Below are 20,903 nucleotides of genomic sequence, written 5' to 3' on the forward strand. Positions count from 1 at the left end.
CGTTCACTGCAAAAATGAATAGTTTGCACACTTATCCAAGGGCTTGAAGTGGACCTAGAAACAAGTCCAAGCCTCCAAGAACACCAATCAGTTATGCAGGCCCAGGCCCAGAAAAAGAATAGTTGTGGCTGACAATTATGTTAATGGCAATACACTATAGACTAAAACTGGAGAGGAGAATGCTTTTGTTTTTTGGACATGAGTGGAGTATGCTTAATATCAACTTAAAAATGGGAGTCCGAAGTTTGGGAAAGCCAATAACATAGGGGAGGAAAGCGATCGCATTTGTTAAAAGTAAAAGGTCACAGTTGAAGAGTGCAAAATTATGGAATGTGGTGACACTGAATTACAGGGAGCTTTTTGGTAGTCACTTCACTAAGACGAAGAAGGGACCAAGCCAAGCAACAAAACAGAGAGAAATGACAAAACAAAATTGTAAAAGCCTGTTACACAAATAATAAGTATGACATATCAGTCACCAAAGGATACAACCATCCACAAATTTCTTAAATAATCAACACAAAAAAAAAAGCTATACATTCCTCCCGTAGACAAAATACCAATGGGAAGTTACCTTACTTGCACCAAGTTCTTCAAGAACCCATCTACAGAGAATACACTGAACACAATGAACAACCATTCTCTTCTGATCCTAGAACCCATCAGACAACATGCCTGAAGGTGAGGTTGATACGAGTCGCCTCTACTTTTGACCGCTTAGGCACCGAGTGCATCCAATCCCTTTGAGTGTAACCCCTCATCACCAAGAGTGATCCATGCTTAAGTGTGAATGAGTGCTGATCATCATGGTTGCGCTTTAATCGCTTACTTGTAGTTTCTTGATCATTTCTTCTCTCTGGTATTCACACCAAAAAGGAACAAATTAATGGATCATTGGATTGTAGTTGTAAGTCTTATCATTTTGTCAACAATACATGGGCAACAGATAAAACATAACAATGACACAACAAAAACTAGATGGTCCGTTAAGTAATAAATGAACGAAACACTTTGAGAAGGGAGATGATGGTTGATTATTATTATACCTTGGGATGTTTTACTGGGTTTCTTCTTCAAGAGGAATTCACGTTCACATCCCAAGGATAGGGACGCGATTTCAGGAGTAGATCCATAAAGCTTCTCATCATCAGAATGCCAAGCAACATAATCATTACCACCTTTATACCTATTCAGGAGCAAGCTATTAAAACTGCTGCCAGGAAGAGCTTTATGCACCTAGGGAGATAAATGAAGACATGACATGAGCCATGACACCATAGTAGGAATGAATTATGAGCAAAGGATGATGAAATACGAATAATGAAAATCATGTAAGCATTCTTGTTACCGCTTCCAAGATTTGCTTAAGTGGGGGATGATCATCCCATGAATAGGCATGAGGCTGGTACCCACTGTAAACCAGTTGTGGCAGTCCTGGGCTTGCCACATAACATGTATCTCTAGGCTGCAAAATACAACAATGCTAGTTCGGTACAATCAATCCTCAATTCAGGCATATAGAATTATACACAATTAAACCAACAATGTTTATGTTGCTCGTATGTACCAGAATTCCCAATATTTTGCATATATTAAAATCCACAAAACCCAACTGATAATTGATAGACAAAAGGGCAAATTTCTATGGAAAATACAAACATAGAGAGAGACCTGGAGGCAGGATCGGCCGAAGACACGAATGGTGGGTCGGGTCCAAGGGATATGGGTGTCGAGGTAATCGAACCATTGCCAAGCCTGATCGAAGCTTATGAACCTTGGTATGAACACCACTTCGCTTCCATTGCCCAGAAGCACCGTCTGTCTTTTCGCCTGTTTCTCACTATCCTCATTAGGGTTTGGGTTCGTTGGTTCACCCACCGCCACCTTCAACAACTTCCTTAAACTCATCGACTACGATTTACGCGCCTGTTTGTTTGGGCCATAAATTGGCATTTAGTCATGGCAAAATTTTTTGGAAAGGATATGGGTGAGAAAAGGAAGCCGGCCTACCTTCTTTCATGAATTTGAGTCAAACTTTGGAAAAATTATAGGGTATAATCAATATACCGTTACGCGGTATAATTAATTCAACATTCAACATGTAAGAGTATCATTGAACGATGTGTTTGTATTAATAGGATATAGTATTAATAATATTAATCCATATTATAACACATAGACTAGTTATATCACGTGTTAATATATCAGTTATACAAAATAATTTTTCTAAATTAAACTAAGTGACGACTTAAATCGAGCATTAGGCATACATTTTTTTTTGTTACCGCCAAATGGAGAGAGTTCAAAGGGGCTGCTAATGGGGTCCCAAAATCACAAGTTGCAAGAGTGATAACATGTTACAACTGTAAGTGTGCAGCTAGCCGTATGGAGCAAGAAAAATCAAGAGAGCTTTGGCCTGATTGGCGTGAGTAGAGTGGTCGGATGAATTCGGGATGGCTGGTTGTTTGATTAATAAGAATGGACGGTTGATTTCTTGATGTTTGTTTGACTTAAAGAAAGAGGAAGTGCATCCATGATGTAGAGATGCGTGGTTGAGTACTTGAGTTGCTTCACTAAAATCTCTAACTTGTATTCATAAATAGATAGTCAAGGAAACAAGTGCCAGTAACGTGGCGCTGGCACATAAACATATGTATATATGTTATAAACATCAATATTGGCTTAAGAAGTGGGCTTTGGATAATTTTTCGTTTCGGAGAATAGAGGAAAAGAGTAGAATTTAAAGGATTAATTTGAAGGATTACAAGGCTGCCACATTTAAATATAGCAAATTACAAAAAAGTTAATAAAACATTTCATGATTACAAAAAAGTCGATACCAAATTTTCTATCTCATTTTAATCAATGAGATATTTTAATAAATTACATTTTAGTCAATTGGGCATTCCATTATCAGATTTCTCAAAATATCTCATGCGTTCATTTTATGTTTTTTTCCTTATTTTTATTTTGGTAATTTTGATATTTTGAGTAATTCTATTTTAGTCAATGGTCCACTGGCTCAGCCCATTACGAAAGTGGCGTCTGCTGTGCTCTGGCCCAGCCCATTACTATTATTGTGAACACCTTCTCTACAGTGCTGATGCTATATTGCTATTACACAAGTGAAGCATGAAGGTGTTTGAAGCTAGCGGGTGTGATGCCAATATAATGGTTTTTGCTTATCTTTCCATTTGCACAATAACTTTTATTTGGAAAGTTTGGCACTGGATGACAAATAACTTTCTAAAGTTTCCGAAATCATTGTTCAATTTCTTATTTCTTCATCTGAATAGCAGTGGGAAAGTTTGGTATTCTTGGAACAATACAATTGGCCTGCCAAGACAAATACGTAAGAACTTGTCATGTTGTGCCTTAGTCAGCCCTTTCTTCATTTCTCTCTATTTCTCTAATGTCCCTACACTACTTGCCAGTGCAGTGTTACTCTAAGATAGTAACCAACTGGATATATATCAACAATTTTGCAAGCTAGCATGAATTTACTGTAATGAACTTTCGGGTGATCTTATACTGTATAATGTTTTTACTTGCACAAGAAATATTGGAGAACAAGTGGGGTTAATTTCCTCTCCCCTCTCCACTGTAGTATAGCTAATAAAACAATGATTTTGGTATTTATGTAAATTTTTTTTGTCATTGTCAATCCTGATCTGTTAAAACAACTCTCTTGGTGCAGATTTTTTTTGTGATTAATATGGTGCTGTCATATAGTTACTGATTTTGAATCGGTGATTATTTTCTAGTAAGAATAGATTATATTTCAATATATGTGTCACAGTATTTGTTATAGTGATTACATTTACTATTTTCTTTTTTGTTTGAGTTGGACTATGAGTAATATATAGTTCTTAAGTTGCACCTAGTTCACATACCTAAAATTGACTATTTAAAATGGAATTAATGTTCATAATTATATAAATAAGAATAGAAACATCATAAAACAGTTACCAATTCAAAAACTGTGACTATCACATAGTTACCAATTCAAAAACGATTTATATATATGTTCCAAATATACAGTTTATGTATTTCTTTTATCATTCCTTTTTTTCTTGTAAATTTTTTATGTTGGAGGTTGATTTTACTAATTGGAAATTATATTACGTTTTATTAAGATGTTTGAGTTATTTAGTGTTGGATTGCATTGTTTATGTCTCAGTTTATGTGGAAGTGTTTGTTTCAGTATCTGTGTGATAGTATTTGTTTCAGTATCTGTGTGACAATGTCTGTTTCAGTATCTGTGTGACAATATGTGTTTCAGTATCTGTGTGACAGTGTATGTTTCAGTATTTGTGTGACAATGTCTGTTTCAGTATCTGTGTAATAGTATCTGTTTGACAGTATTTGTTTTAGTATCTGTTTCAGTATCGGTGTGACAGTATTTGTTTAGGTTTTTACAGATACTGAAACAAATACTGATTTTCAGTATCTGTGTGACAATATCTATTTCAATATTTGTGTGACAGTAATTGTTTCAGTATTTATGTGACAATATCTGTTTAGGTTTTTACAGATACTGGTTTTCAGTATCTGTCACACAATTATTGATTTCGAATCAGTAATTTTCACACGGTGTCTAATATGCACATTGCCTAACAGTGTCTAATATGTTTCCGAAACTGTGCGACAATTTTTAATTTAAAAACGGCATATTAGACACTGCATAATATGTTTTCGAAACTGTGTGACAATTTCTAATTTAAAATCGACATATTAGACACTACATAATATGTTTCCGAAACTGTGTGACAATTTTTAATTTAAAATCGGTATATTAGACACGGCCTCTAATATTTTTTTGAAACTGTGCGATAATTTCTAATTTAAAATCGGTAATTGTGCGACAACTTTCAATTAAAAAATAGTGTCTAATCTGTACACTGCATGTTTCTAATATGCATCTTAAACAAGAGGATGAAGGGAAACAAGATGCAAGAAAAAAAAAAAAGAAGAAAAAATGAGGAAAAAAAAATCATTACAGGTAGTTGCAGGTAAAAAAAGGTGAAAGGAAAAAAAAAAAAAAAAAAAGCTTACATGTTGCTGCAAGTAAAAAGAGGAGAAATGGAAAAAAAAAAAAAAAAAGTTACACGTTGCTGCAAGTGAAAAAATGAGAGAGGAAAAAAAAAAGAAAAAATGTTACACGTTGCTGTAGGTACAAAAAGGAGAAAGGGAAAGAAAAAAATTTGTTATTGATCTTTATTTTGGACATGTGTTAGCTTCTGATTAGTTGTTGACTTTTTTGTAATTTTCAAAATTAGGATATATTGCTAACATTAGCAATGGGTAAACAATGATTGACCTTTTTGTAATTTTCAGAATTAGGATATATTGTTGACATCATCGATGGGTAAGTATTGATTGACTTTTTTGAAATTTATTTAAATTTTCATACATTAGTTGGTGATATTAGTGGCAGTGTTTGTAATTTGTAGTTTTTGTTATGTCATCTTTTTGTAAAATATATAATTTCAAAATAAGTCAATGGTGACTGTTTCGGGATTTCAAAATTTTTTACTGACCTATTTGTAATTTTGAAATGTTTTATTGATTTTTTTTGTAAATAGCCCTTTAAAATATATATGTATATGTAGCCTAGCCAAGTACAAAGGTTTTAATGACAAAAAAGTACTAGTCTTTACTTTTGAGTGAGCCCGATTTATTTTGAAAAGAGACATGAAAGTTGGCCATCCAACCTCTTCTCATTTTACACCCAAGGTCTATATATGTCATCCGACATATCTCTCATCATTTTCTATCAAAATTTCTTTTATGCTATTCAGGCTACCTCCACCTTCAAAGTATCCTTTAATTGACCCAGGTTGCTTTTTCGAATTATTTCTATCCGTACAACCTCTCCATCATTTTCCACATACAAATATCTTCTACCTAGCCCAAATGACTTTCTTTCTCTGTTTTTTATTTCTTGATTATCCGACCTCATTTTATGTTTATTTCACCCAAATATCATCTATGTTGATTGCTCAACCTTGTGGACATGGTACGAAAATGATCTATTAAAATCTATTCGGGCAACTTTGTCCATGGTATCAAAAATGTTGATCGCCCAATCTCCCTTGGGCTAAATATTGAATCGACTAATCTAAGTTATGTGAAAAGGCCTATTTGAAGCCTGGTGAAAAGGCCTATTTGAGGCCGGGTGAAAAGGGTTATTTGAGGTCGGGCATAAAAGGTCTATTTGAGGCTAGGTTGTGGTGATAAATCATGAAAATGGCTTGACTTGAGTGATAAAAGGCCAAAACATTTAATTTATTACTTTAAATAGTTAAAAGGCTCAATTTGTTATTTTTTATAAAATAAAAGAGTGATTCCGGCCTATTTGAGGTCTATTCTTTTTCTAGCATTTCGGTTGAGATTTTATTGATTTTATCAGAGCCCATCGAACTCGGATAAGCCCAAAGCTCATTGGTGGAAATTCATTAGCCAATAATGGCTCCATCCAAGTTATACAAGGATTTCTCATTCATCAAGAAGTTCTACTTGAACTTGAATTCCGCCCAAGGTAGAGCCATAATCCAAGTTAATGACTTTCCTAAAGTTAAGTGCAAGATCAATAAAAAACCGGCCAAGGAAAGGATTCAGAAAGTCATGGAGACTAAGTATCTCAATTGAATCAAGAAGCCAAGACGTTCAAGTAAAGAGTCTAAGTATGGAAATGATTTCAATCAGTCATCAATGCTCAAGATTATGTGGTTATCAAAGAAGAATTAACCAAGAATCTAGTCGAATCTTGAATTCAAGAGAGTTCAAATCTCTTCTGAACTAGGAGTTGAAAGGGAATTTCGGGCCAAGTAATGCCTCATTGCCTAGCTAAACCCTATATATAGATGCATTCGAGAGAAAAGACACAGATTCATCATTCAACACACAAGCTCTCAAGAAACACTACTCAAGTTCTTTTGCTTTCAAGTTTTCTTTGTGCTTCCGTTCGAAGTGCTTTTAGGTTTTCAATAGCTTTTAGTTTCAAGTTTACTAGGTTTGTAGCTTTGCCATCATCCTTCCAAAGACTTGTGATATTACCCTATTTTTTTGGAAAAATTGGATATACACCCATTTTTAAATTTGTCACGTAGGATTATCCATTTTTTGCAGAAAATTCATTTTGTGATTTCCTCTTTTACCCTTTGAGTTGGCAAAAGATAAATTTTAATTTTGTCAATTAATGCTTTATTTCAACTTTCAAGGTATTATCATGAAAATTTTTTTGTAATTAATCCCAATTAATTTATGAAGTTGAATATTAAGATTTTTCATTTCTAATTTTTGTTTTCAAATTTCAAAGTTTATGCGTTTTCCAAATTAGTGTGTATTAATGCCTTATTTCAAGGTTTTATCATTTATTTTTTTGGTAATTAATTGTAATTTATGTTTGACTTTAAAAATTAAGTATATCCTTTTGAATTTTGTTTTCAAATTTCAAAATAAGTGTTTTCTTATCCAAATTAGTGTGTTATGACCAACATTCAAAGATAAAGAAGAAACATTATTTACATTTTCCAAACATCATTAAGCTTTCATCATCACATGTTCTTTAGGTTAATAATTTCAAAAGTTCTACACGGCGTTTTTTTGTAGTATTTTTAAAGTTTCCATTCATCCTTACTTACAGGCAAGGAGTAAAATTTCGGTTTCGAAAAAATTTTCAATGGAAATTTCGACGGAAATTTTCTTGGAAATTTCGATTAAAATTTCGATTTCGATAAAATTAGATAAAAACGACGAAAATTGTTATCAAAATACGGAAATTTTGAATGAAACTTGACTATATGTTTATTTAACATATTATCTACTATATTAATAAAAAACATTGAAGAAACCAAATTATATAATAGGTTTCATGTGATATAAGATGAATATAATGCGCGTTGGAGGCAAATACTGTTAAACAAAATTAGTATAATGAATAATGAATTTAGTATATTCTTTATACTCTATAATCTATACACTAACCCTAATACTAAACCCTATATACTCTATATACTCTAATACTTTTTATACTCTATAATCTATGCACTAAACCCTATATACTGTATATTCTTTAAGATATGGACCATATGGTATAAGATATTATGATTTAGGCCCCTTTAGGATATTTTTAATTATTTTTTATATAAAAGTGTATTAGGGTTTAGGGTTTAAAAACAACTATACGAAACTCCAAATTATTTTTTTTCTTTCCAATTGCCCAAAGGCCTCAAATCCCAATCAACCCTAAAGTTTTTTCTTTGTTTTTTTCTCTTTTTATTTTTTTTTTTTATTTTTTTTTTCTTTCTTTCCTTCCTTTTCTTTTTTATTTTTCTTTTCTTCCTTTTCTTTTCTTTTCTTTTTTGTTTCTTTCCTTCCTTTTACTTTTAAGTTAACTTGTAACTTTGTAAGCAATATACATTGATGATGCCATGATGGTCATTCATTTGCTTTATCATCAGTGGTGGGAATTCCATTTTAGTTAAAATTGTTGATAAGATCTTGTTGTTTTTTGTCATTTTCTGTCAATAAATTGTAACCCAGATCAAATCCTATCTCCTCTACCTAGGCATGACAGTATGTTGGCATGTCTTTTTTTTTTTTTTTTTTTCCTTCCTCTTCCTCCTACAGTCCTACCCATGACTCCCTTTCTTTCTCTTCTTCTTCACAGTCTTCTTTCTTTCTTCCTCCCTTTTCCTCCTTGCCCATGACTCTCCCTCTTCTTCTTCCCCACCAAGCACCAGCCCCCTGCCTCTCTCCCCCCAACCCAGTCCATCCCCGACACACTCCCACTCACTCAGCCCCTCCCAGCCCCTTTTCTGTGAGACCCTGTATTTCCAGATAATTATTTTAAATATTTTGAGAATTTATTTTAAGGATTTTGGAAATTTATTTGGAATTTAAAAAGGTTTTAATTTAATTTTAATTATTTAATTATTTTTGTTTTAAATTGGGCTTGACCCAAAGTTAACTTTTAAAATTAGTGGACTTTTGATTCAGACTTTGGGCACGTTGGATAGGTCGCGAGTTCACGAGTTCATAGACACGTAGCACGCGTCGATCGGAGTTATGGTTTGAAAGTTACGGACATCTGAAGTAAAGGGCAATTTTGTAATTTTTACAAAAGGGTTTTAAAACCCAAAAATCAGATTTTTATCCCATTCTCTCTCCTCTCTCCCGGTTCTCCCTCTCTCTCTCTCTCTCTCTCTCTCTCTCTCTCTCTCTCTCTCTCTCTCTCTCTCTCCTTCGCCGCGCCTGCCACCGGCGCGTGGCGGCGCGTCCGGCCATGGCTGGCAACGGGACCGGCTCAGATCTCCTCGCCGTTCTTTCTTCTTCCTCCCCCTGGTGGCGGCGCAGCCCAGAAACCTCCCCCGACTCGCGAACCAGCTGAGGCCGATCCTTGGAGCTCCGGCGGCGATCTCACTCTTTCGGCGACGACGCGACCTCCCATCACCTGGGTTGTCTTCCTCTCGTCACGGCGAGTCTGCTCATGTGCTTCTCTGGCTCCAACGACCCCGCACGGCGGCGGATCGAAGATTTTGGGCCGCGGCTGCTCCGGCGGATTTCTGCGATTCGGGGCGTTACATTTTCCCCCAAACCCAGCCCTTCCCAGCCCCTTTTCCCCCGAACCCAGACCCCTCCCAGCCCCTTTTCCCCCAAACCCAGCCGAAATTTCGGGAAATTTCGCCAATTTCGCCGAAACAATTACCGAAAATAATTGGGTATGTGATAAAATTTCGGTGACCCAAAAAAACGAAATTTTCGGCGAAATTTCGCCGAAAATTTCGAAATTTCATTCCTTGCTTACAGGTATGTAATGTGTTATTTTGTTTTGGTTGTGTTTGTGGTTTGTTCGATCTTCTTCTGCTTCTTTTATTTTTTTCTTCTTTGATCTTCCTTTTCTTTGATTTTTCTTCATCTTCTATCATTCTTCACCATCAATCTTCGATCATCATCTTATGTTCTTTAGGTTAACATTTTTCTTGACCTGAACGATAAATATCTTCTTCTTTTTCTTATTTTGTTTTATATACATGAGTCCAAGGTATTGTGTTGGATTTATTATATTCTTATTAGATTTTTTTTTAACCCAAAGTAGAGGCTTATTGTGTTCATTTTTTTAATCTATATTATAGGTATATTATATGTATATTGGGTGTTTAATTTTTTTTTTTTTTGTATTTGAGTGTTTCTACGTTGATGTTCATAATTGGTAACAATTTTGTTTTTCAATTAGATGCATGAATCATGAAATTTTATCAATAAAAACATTCAAAATTAAGAGTAATAAATGCCTTAAATCATGGATCTTTAAATATATATATATTTCTCAAATAGGAGCAATAACATCTTTCATAAATATCCACAAATTCATGCATAAGTCATTATCTGACGTGAAAAAAAAACCCTACACACATTTATTTACCAGTCGGGCCTACTCTAAAATATGGTATTAAAAATGGAGGTATATTTAAACGACCCTATTTTAGCATTTCGCAGAAAGCAACTATTGTAGGTGGTTTTTTTTTTTTTTTTTCCTAATAAAAAATTGCTATTTTAGCTATAGCATTTAGCATTTAACAACATCATTGTGCATGCTCTTTTTAGAGCATGTACAATGGAAAAAAACTAAAAGTTATGCTAAATACTTTATTTTTAGTTTTTTGTTATAACTTTTGTGGTTTTTGCTCCAATGGTATAAAAGATATAATCTTAAATCTTGTGTTCAACCAATAAGAACAAGTCATGTGTATAGAACATTGACTCTATCACTCATATGAAGTTTAATTCTCTCTCTTGTAGGACCTACACCTTCAACAACCTCTCTTTTCTCTCTCTTCCCAATCAATCAACTCCCATCAACCAACACCAATTTTCTATTTCCTCACATGCTTGCTTTTTCTGATGTGGGGCCATAATTTTCTTGATAAATGCTAAACATAAGCATTCCATTGTAGTGAGTTTTTTTTTAGGGCTGCTATTTGCACACCTTTTTTTTTTTTTTTTTTTTTTTTTTTCTTTTTGCACACATTTTTCTCTTACACACCTCCTACCATCTTCTAAAATTTAAAATTTCTCTTTTACACACCCCTCCCATTACCAAAATACCCCAACCTCATTAATCTTACCAAAATTTCTCACTACACACCCACCTAATCCAAACACTACACACCCCACCTCAAATGTGAATTTTTAAATTAAAAAAAAAAAAACAAAGAACAAAAAAAAAAAAAAAAGAGAAATGTTGAAACCAGCCCAGCCCCTCCCTCAGCCTCTACCATCCCAGCCCCTCGATCCCTTTCCCTCATCCACCCCGACAACCTCCCTCCCTTCCCCTCCCTCACCGACCACCTCCCTCCCACTCTCCTTCTCTCACCCGACCACCTCCATCTCTCTCTCTCTCTCTCTCTCTCTCTCTCTCTCTCTCTCTCTCTCTCTCTCCTCCCCGCAGCACCGACCCTCGTATTTCTCTCTCCTCCTCGCAGCACCTCCTTCTCCCCCGCAACACCAACTTAAAAAAAAAAATGGTAGGTTCGGCAGACCAGTGCCGAACCTGGCTGTTTCGTTCGGCATGTACCCACCAAACGAACCAGGTTTGTTCGGCGGTTACCTGTCGAACGAAACCGACAGGTTCGGCACTGGTTTGCCGAACCACCTGCCAACCTTTTTTTTGTTTTTTTGCTATTTTCTTGGGCGAGAAGAGAGAGAGAGAGAGAAGAATGTGGTAGTGGTGGTGGCTGTTTTGGCTTAGGTAGGGGGAAGAAGAAGGTGGTGGTGATGGCTGTTTTGGTGGTGTTGTGGTGGTGGCTGTTTTGGTGGTGCAGGGGCTGGGGGGGTCGGTGCAGGGGCTGAGGGGCTAGGTGGGTTGGGTGGAGGGGGGAAGGCCGAAGGGGGAGGGAGGGAAGGGTGGGTCAGGTGAAGGGGTTGAGGGGCTAGGTGGGTTGGGTGGAGGGGCTGGCTGGGGGAGGGTTGAAGAAGAAGAAGAAGAAAAAAAAAACAGGAGAAATGGGGAATAGGGGTGTGAACGAGAGAAAAGAGAGAAGGGGCTGGGCTGAGGGAGGGAAAACTTGAAAGAGAAGGGGCTGTATAGTCTTTTTTTTTTTGTTTTGTTTTTGTTTTTAATAGGGGTATGCAAAAAGAAAAAAGAGGGTGTGCAAATAACAGCTTTTTTTTTTTTCTTTTCAATTCCACTATATGTGGCTTTTAGCATAATAGCAATGACATGCTCTAATAGGGGCGATACAGCTATAGCTATAGCATGCACCATTGTACATATTTGTACATGCTCTTATGGTTTGCCCACAAAAAATAAAGGCCTCTTAATAATTCCTATGAGAACCAATGGTGCAGGACTTTACACCATGCTCTTTTTTCATTTTAACATAAAAGAAATAATATATATAATTTAAAAAAAATAAAAAACAAAAAAGGTGCTGTCAACAAAAATAAACACAAAAGGCCTTTTACAAGAATCAGAAACAGCAATTGATTCATGAAATAACAGAAGACATACATTATCATCCACCATTTAGTATCCTGCGTTCCATCAGTCATTCCTAGCTCACATTTTGAGACTTAGCAAATTTGGCAACAGGCTTATTGTATAATTTTGCAACAGTCTCAGTTGACAAAAAAAATCCAGTCATTTTACAGTAACCAAAACGTCCAAAACTAAAGGAAGTAAGAATTCGATTGCAGACACCAAGGAGCTAGAGACAGTAAAAATCAGTTTTGGCTGCCACCCAAAAAAATATAATCTAAGCTTACCACACCATCTTCCATAGAATCTATATTACATTTATACATGCACAGGAATTTCAATTTTATCAGACTTCAAACATTCATGCAACCTACTTCCCACTTGGCCACTACAAATTTATACTAAATCTTCGGTAAACTAAATTGACAGTTCCTAGAGGAGAGTAACATTGGAGAATGACCATGCAATACAGAGATTGAACTCTTCTCCCCCTTGTTAGAGGTCTACACCTAAGCCCGATAGTAAATCTGCACTACCCTGAGGGAGTAACAGGTGCATCAGTGAACTTGACTTTCAATTCTATTTCCCCTGACTCGACGTCATAGAGCCTCAACCACACACTCTGCACCACCTCACCATCTACACAAGTAATACAGCTTTCCCTGACTAGGCAGTTGTCACTATCTGGGAGAACCTTCCTTAAAGTTGTCTCACCAGAAGAAACTCGTAAAATCTGCCTCAATCTAGCAGCGGAGACTATTGGGTGAAGGCTGAGGTGAGCATACCCCATTTTATCATCTGTCTTCAGAAAGTCTTTATCGAACACTTCCTATGGAAAAAGCACTTTTGTCATATGCCATACATGGCTAGAGTGTAGTAATGTCAATAGCATTTCCAAAATTATTCTCACCAACTAAAAATTATATCTATAGCAAATTACACAGAAAATGTTGATTTCAAAACAATAAATAACATTATAAAATTGAACAAAAGATCAACAATACTAGATGTATATTGGAAAAAGCCATAAAAAATATTAATTTCCTTGAGGAGAGAAAGTTCAACAATTAATATCTATATTAACATGCTCAACTACAAGACAGCAAAGACATCCAAATTTAGGAGCAGGACAACATTATTAATTCAACTTCAACATACAAACCACTAGGCTAAATCTATTCCAGCACACTTATGTGGACATCAAGTTTATTACTTCAACTTCAAACTTACAAAATTACTGGACTAAATTTGTTTAAAACTTGATATGCTTCCAAAAAGTAATTGGGAGGCTAGGTTAGAAGACAGATGGTTATCGGTTCAAGGATGCAAGGTGCCCCTGATTTTTTAGGGTAAGAAGAATAGAGAAAATGCCCCAATTCAATGATTGAGTACCAGGTCTTTGATTCCCTTTTTATTATATGCCATGCTTGCAACTTGATAAAATCAGAAAAGAAAAAAATAAACTTGTAAAAATTAAAAGAAAAACACTGGTATAATATTGACATAATATAAATTTTTTACCAAAAAATACAATATAATCTATCAAGTTCATAATCAAAATTGCAAATTTAAATGTCTTAACTTACCAAATTTAGAACTTCAGTTGATTCTGTAAGGAAAAAGCTTAGCTCTTCATTCCAAACAGGATTAAGGCAACTGTTGATAACCTTCGTTTTTGCCATCTGGTAAAGATAATATTAATGAGTCAGTTCAAGATATAACTGCAGTAAAACAACTTTATTGACATACAAAGTCATTGAACGTAGATACCCTAAGAATTTTTACATGTGCTTACAAGAAATGCTCAAATGATGTTTTAATTTATATTATGCCAAAATTGTGAAAATCTGCGACATGAAATTTGAAGTATAGACAATTGGAAATTCTAATTGTGCATATCTCTGAAGTATGTACAATTTAGAAACAACTATATATAATTCATAGCAGGAAGATTGTTGTGTTTGGCTCATTGAAGTCCTAGTTGGTTTTAGGATTCCTAATCAGTTTAGGAAACTAGAGAAAAGTGTGCACTTGTAGCTTTAGGATTCCTAATTAGTATTTCTAATTAGTATTTCCTAGTAGCTTTAGGAAATAGTTCTCTTGTATTCCTAGTTGATTTAAGGTTAGATTTAGGGAAGAAAGTTTCTTTCCCTATTCTAAAAGGTTTAGGGTATCCTAGTAAGTCAAGGAATGTAAGCTAAACCCTATAGTCTATAAATAGGGCTTGGCAGGTCTAAAAATTTTAAGAGAGGAGTTTCTCAAGTCTTCATAAGTTCTTAAGAAAGGTAGAAACACAAGAGTGATAGAGAGAGAAAGAAGGAGCTGCGGGTAGAGGGTTAGTTTAAGGGTTTCAATGAGCTCTTGTAATCTATTTCTAATCTTCATAGTGCAGCTGTGATTCTCTAAGGATCACACGGGGACGTAGGCAAAGTTAGCCTAACCTTGATAACAAATCTTTGGTGTTCTCGTGTGTTTTTCTTTTTGCTGTTTTTCTGTGTGCTGCTTGTTCCTATTGCCAAAACTGCTATAAATCTAAATATATCAAAGAATAAGGTCACAAGGGGGTTTAATTCACTACAAGTGGTATCAGAACGCCAGGTTCAAAGGTTTCTGTGATGTCTAGAGGAGGAAGAAGCATGGACTTCGGGGATATAAGGCCTGCTTTGAAGCCGTATAATTACAATGATGATTTTACAGATTGACAATGGACGATGAGGAATGTGTTGGTGCAGCAGGATCTGGATGATGCACTTACTGGTGAGAAACTAGCAAACATGCAAGAAGGTGCATGAAACAAGGTTCTCAAGAAGGCCAAGAGTTCAATAGAGATCCTCCTCACAAGATCTGTGAGGTCTCACATCACGGAAGAGATGTCAGCAAAAGAAGCATGGGAAAAATTGGAGAGCGTTTACATGGGCAAAACTCTGTCCAATAAACTTTTCTTAAAGGATGAAATACTCGGGCTTCGACTAGAAGGAGGAGACGGTGCAAATCATATATGCAAGTTCCAAAATTGCATAGCTAATCTCCAAAGGTTGAAGAAGTTTACAAGGATGATGATAAGGCTATCATTCTGCTGCGATCTTTGTCACCTTCTTTCAACCACTTCTGAACTACTTTAATATTTGGAAATGAGACTCTAAAGCTTGATGACATTGTACAAGCCCTCCAGTCATATGCCAAGCTAGATGACTTAACCGAAGGCTCTCAGTCACAAGGCCTTTATGTTAAGGGCAAAGAGAAATGTCGGTTGAAGGGAAGGAGTGGTAAATTTGGTCAAAAGGGGAAGTCTAAATCCAATGAATCCGATGATGAATCTGGTTGCTTTGAGTGTGGTGCACTAGACCACTGGAAAAGAGATTGCAAGATATGGTTGGAGATAAAGAAGAAAGGGGCCAAAAACTCAAGTTCAAGCAATGTCGTGGTTGACGACAATGGTGAGCCTTTGGCAGTATCTTCAGGTATTTCTACTCCTCATACTTGATATTTGGACTCCGGATGCAGTTTTCATATGTGTGCAAACAAGGATTGGTTTATACATATGAAGAAACAAATTGTGGCAAAGTTGTGTTGGGGGATAACTCTGTGTGCAAGATTCATGGTGTTGACACAATCAAGGTGAAGATGCAAGATGAAATTGTTAGGTTGCTAGGTAACGTACGGTATGTTTCTTCATTAAAGAAAAATCATATTTCTCTTGGAACTCTAGAAAGGAATGGGTATGCATTCAAGTCTAGAGCAGGGAAGCTCAAAGTCACAAAATGATCAAGTACGAATATAAGAGGAGTTATGCAATCTAATAATCTCTACAAGCTTTTTGGGGTTACATTGATAGGTGGAGCAGCTGCGTCTACCAAAGAAAGCTTGGAATTTGAGCTCAAGGAGCATTGTGACAAGGGAGAGCAAGGGCATCTCACAAAGGAGGAGCCCCATCAAATAAGTGCTACGGCTAAAGAAGAAGAAGCAGCAAGCCATTATTGTTGCTTGGTTAATCATTGATCAAAGATTGACTTCAAGGATGCAGCAAGGGAAGTCAAGAAAGATGAGGAAGAATTGATTGTTGATAAGAAAGATGCAACCATAAGAACAACCAAGGTGATTATAAAGGAAATTCCAGTTCAAGTGGAGACCAATTCCAAGCTGGTGGAACATGACACAAGGGTTAAAGAGATTAGGTAGCAACAACAATCAACAAAGGTTCAAGAACAGGTGGAGCCAAGGAGCACAAGGCAGTCCAGGCCCAAAAGTACCATCAAGCTAACTCATAAGTCTTGGCGGGAAAATGACAGAGTTTACTATGGGATTAGTAAGGCAAATCCGACTACATTCAAGAGGGCTTGTGAGAGCAAGAAATGAGAACATATCGGATGAGTGTTAGGTTGTCTCTACAAAGAAACTTCAGTTGGAAGTTAGTTCCTAAATCCAAGGAGAAAATTGACTATGAATGGGTTTATGGGACAAAAGGTGAGGAGAATCTTGGGGTTGCAGAACAGATTCAAAGTACCAAGGAGAAGTTCAAACTTGATTTGAGTTTGCTCAATCTTTCAAGTTACTAAAGATTGAGGTGGAGCACCTCCTCACTTGAGGTACATTGAGGCGAGAAGACTCTTGCCAAGGTGAAGGTTCTTGGAATTTGATTTGGGGTTACTTCAAGAAGTTCAAGACATCCTGAAGGCTGCAACAATCATTTCGGTGGTTTCCAAGGTGGAGATTGTTGTGATTGGCTCGTTGAAGTCCTAGTTGGTTTTAGGATTCCTAATCAGTTTAGAGCATGTACAATGGCATGGCTAAATGCTATGCTATATGCTAAATATAGCATAATTGATAAAAAAGCTCATTACAATGGCATAGCTCAATGTAGCATTTGCTATGCTATTGTTAAATTTTCCAATATATAGCAGAAAATTTAGCAACTGCTATTGAGGAACTCAAGAAAAAAGTGGACCTACCATTTAAAAAATATGGGTAAAGAAAGAATTAAAAAACCATGTGAAAGAAAGTAATTGGTTGAAAAAGTGTCGGGTCCCACGAAGAGAGAGAAAGAGAGAGGAAAGGATATTCATGTGGGTGTAAAAGATTGCAGCAAAATGCATGAGGATGGGCAGTTGTCATGGGTTGATTGGCCATGTATTCAAATGTTACAATTCCTTGACTTTGACAGGAAAAATAATAAAATATTAATTTGGGTATTAAAATTATAATATTTAAATATATTTAATATTGAGTTCATATTAAAGATCTCATTAAAATATTTACAATAATATAATTATTAAAATAATTTAAAATATTAAATTTAATTTATAAGGATATTTATGAATATATTAAAAATATAAACATACTAACATATAGCTATAGCTTTTGTGCCATTGGAGCAAAAAGCACAAAAGCTATTGCTAAATACTAAAAGTCATGCTAAATATAGCATATAGCATAGCATATAGCAAAAAACCATTGTACATGCTCTTAGGAAACTAGAGAAAAGTGTGCACAAGTATTTCCTAGTAGCTTTAGGAAATAGTTCTCTTGTATTCCTAGTTGATTTAAGGTTAGATTTAGGGAAGAAAGTTCCTTTCCCTATTCTAAAAGGTTTAGGGTATCCTAGTAAGTCAAGGGAATGTAAGCTAAACCCTATAGTCTATAAGTAGGGCTTGGCAGGTCTAAAAATTTTAAGAGAGGAGTTTCTCAAGTCTTCATAAGTTCTTAAGAAAGGTAGAAACACAAGAGTGATAGAGAGAGAAAGAAGGAGCTGCGGGTAGAGGGTTAGTTTTAGGGTTTCAATAAGCTCTTGTAATCTATTTCTAATCTTCATAGTGCAGCTGTGATTCTCTAAGGATCACACGGGGAAGTAGGCAAAGTTAGCCGAACCTCGATAACAAATCTTTGGTGTTCTCGTGTGTTTTTCTTTTTGCTGTTTTTCTGTGTGCTGCTTGTTCCTATTGCCAAAACTGCTATAAATCTAAATACATCAAAGAATAACACAAGGGGGTTTAATTCACTACATAGATATAGTTCCAACCTGCAAGTATGTATGTAAAAATGTGCATATCTCTAAGGTATAAACTCCTTAATAGTATCCATTGAGTAATTTGGTTTCTTGATAAACTAGCTAAAGGAATCATATATGAAGGCACAAATTATTCTGGCTAAAGTGAAGACTTGGTGAATTTTGAATGGTTCTTCTCATCATAAGAAAATGAAAGGTGCTTTTTTTTTTTCTTATTTGGTCAGAGGTTCTCCTTCAATCAGTAAAAATAAAAATAATTTCTTTCAGTTAAATGAGTTAAAAATAAAAAAATAAAAAAGCTAGGTAGGCCCCTTTTTTCTTCATCTCAATAGACTCTTTCAATCTAGCTTCAATAAGCATTGAACATAGATTTCTATAACCTTCCTTTCATTCAGTATCGTAGACAATTTGATTCAATGCAGGCTAGAAGATAAGTGTTACTCATCCTCCCTACAACATAAACACAGATCTTATAAAGGAAGCTTACAAGCTACACAAATTCCCTAGATGTAAAGGTATATTCCAAGGATCTGTTAATGAAGAGAATTCAATCCACTTCAGGGGAGAGTAAAGGCAACAGAGCCAGACAGCACTGTGTGTGCACATGCATGTGCGGAACAACAATATTTATGTGAGTGTGTGCGCTCATGCAGGATATTAAAGCATCTCTATGAACCTCATAGAAACAGTTCCAAATAAAATGGAGAATGAATCCACCTGATTGCCCAACTTGACAACAACATAAGGATCACTGCTCTTGAAATCGCGGATTGCCAGTCTTTTCCCTTGCACGACTGTAACTTTAAGTACCCCTAATGGCTCTCCCATATTTTGTTTCCAGAAATGCGTCAACCATATAAAGAAGGCCAACCACTGCACATGACCCGCCATATTTAACAATAAGGGAAAGAAAAACACGAGACTATATGTATATTCTGAACTAGTCAATTGAAATGAAGAGCCAAAAAGCAGAAATATTACAGAATTACTATAAATTGTGCTCCAAACCTTAAAACAAATCCAGAATTCATCCAGAGTACATTGAACCATATAAGTACAAGAAACATAAAACATTCCATGGCATTTCACTTAATAGAGGATGCTTATGAAAGAACAAGAACAAAGTCTTAAAAACAAAAAAGCCCAGTTATATAATATAGTTCACTCTGCCTATTCCAGAAAATTAACAAAAGAAATGAAGTCTAACAAAATATGGTTCATTTCATTCTGAACTCTGAAGGCAAGGAAAAGAAAAGGGAAATGCAAAATTTGGGGAAAGGGAATGCAAAAGAGCATCAAAGGAAAAAATGTTAATGCAAGCAAAATATAGGAAAGATTAGATTTAATAGCCAGGATTGAAAGTTGAAATATTACCAAATCAACAACAATTCGTCATATGTCCAACATTCCAATTAACAAGCACAAGTGAGGAACGTAAACATCATTTTAGTACAACTAAAACAAAACCTTCGCCCGGCATATAAAACCCCAACTACATATGTATGTGTTTGTGACTTGTGTGTGTGTGCATAACCAGAGAGAGAGAGAGAGAGGGAGGGAGACTTCTGAACGAGACGTGGCGTGCAAGAACATCTTAGATTACAGAAACGCTGTGTGATTATGCACGAATAGCTTAGAATCTATACATAAAAGAAAAGATAAGATTCTGCATAAAAGTAAAAAAACAAAGGAGCTGTTTATGTCGCACATTTTCCATTAATATTGCTAAAAAACTCAAAGCAATACCCAAAACATTACAACAAAATAACAAATACGAACCGGCTAGTTTACAAATCATTGAACATATTCAGTTTTTCATTGCTCTAACAAATACAAACCCAAAAAAATCTATTTTTGAAAGCAAGAAAAAGAAAAAAGAAAAACAGAAAGAAGATGAAAACAAGTTACCCGATCAAGGATTTGCTTGGTTTCTGCTATGGATATTGAGCATATGTGCTTCTGGCTGTTGGCTGTGTCGTGGGTTGTGCCTTATTCACCGCCAAATAAGATACCGGTGGCCAGCGGGATCACCTAGTTACCACTTACCGGCAACTACAGGTCGCCGAGGAGTTAATGCCTCAATGATTAAACAGGCACGTGTCAGTAAGGATTGTGTCTACTTTGTTTTATGTCTTTGTACATTTGAGTCAAGGAAACCAGGTCTTTAGTTATGTGAGTGGGGTCTGAGCTGACTCTGACTTCCTATTGCGGAATATTTGCCTTCCCTTATTTTTAAGAAAAATTCTTAGTCTACCTTTGTTGTTAATTGATTGTTATTATATGTATCATGGTTGTAACAGTGTTTCATAATTGGTCCGGATTGGCAGTGAAGAATAATATATTATTCGAGAACACATGGTTGGTGAGTTGGTGAATCAGAAAGCATTTCTTACTTCTTAGGCGCCCATCAACATG

The 20,903-nt window shown here is 35.7% G+C and overlaps 2 protein-coding genes across 3 annotated transcripts; both read right to left on the bottom strand.

The window, feature by feature from the left end:
- Positions 1 to 276: 276 nt before the first annotated feature.
- On the bottom strand, positions 277 to 2,020 carry ALKBH2 (oxidoreductase, 2OG-Fe(II) oxygenase family protein). Its single transcript, XM_086229189.1, has 4 exons — positions 1,672 to 2,020; positions 1,349 to 1,465; positions 1,047 to 1,236; positions 277 to 856 (listed from the first exon to the last, which is right to left on the bottom strand). The coding sequence occupies exons 1-4, from the start codon at positions 1,906 to 1,908 to the stop codon at positions 663 to 665; spliced, it is 738 nt and encodes a 245-aa protein (XP_086085315.1). The 5' UTR covers positions 1,909 to 2,020; the 3' UTR covers positions 277 to 662.
- A 10,567-nt stretch (positions 2,021 to 12,587) lies between these two features.
- LOC147299900 (Calcium-dependent lipid-binding (CaLB domain) family protein) lies at positions 12,588 to 20,562 on the bottom strand. 2 transcript variants are annotated; one of them, XM_086255142.1, is made up of 4 exons: positions 20,397 to 20,562; positions 19,206 to 19,361; positions 14,071 to 14,166; positions 12,588 to 13,313 (listed from the first exon to the last, which is right to left on the bottom strand). In XM_086255142.1, the coding sequence occupies exons 2-4, from the start codon at positions 19,314 to 19,316 to the stop codon at positions 13,017 to 13,019; spliced, it is 504 nt and encodes a 167-aa protein (XP_086111268.1). In that variant the 5' UTR covers positions 19,317 to 19,361; positions 20,397 to 20,562; the 3' UTR covers positions 12,588 to 13,016. The 2 variants fall into 2 exon arrangements, with proteins under 2 accessions (XP_086111268.1, XP_086111275.1); XM_086255149.1 differs by lacking the exon at positions 20,397 to 20,562 and adding an exon at positions 19,863 to 20,219.
- Positions 20,563 to 20,903: the final 341 nt, after the last annotated feature.

The sequence above is a fragment of the Dryas octopetala genome, chromosome 1, assembly GCF_963921425.1.
Source record: "Dryas octopetala chromosome 1, drDryOcto1.1, whole genome shotgun sequence".
NCBI classification, from domain to species: Eukaryota; Viridiplantae; Streptophyta; class Magnoliopsida; order Rosales; family Rosaceae; genus Dryas; species Dryas octopetala.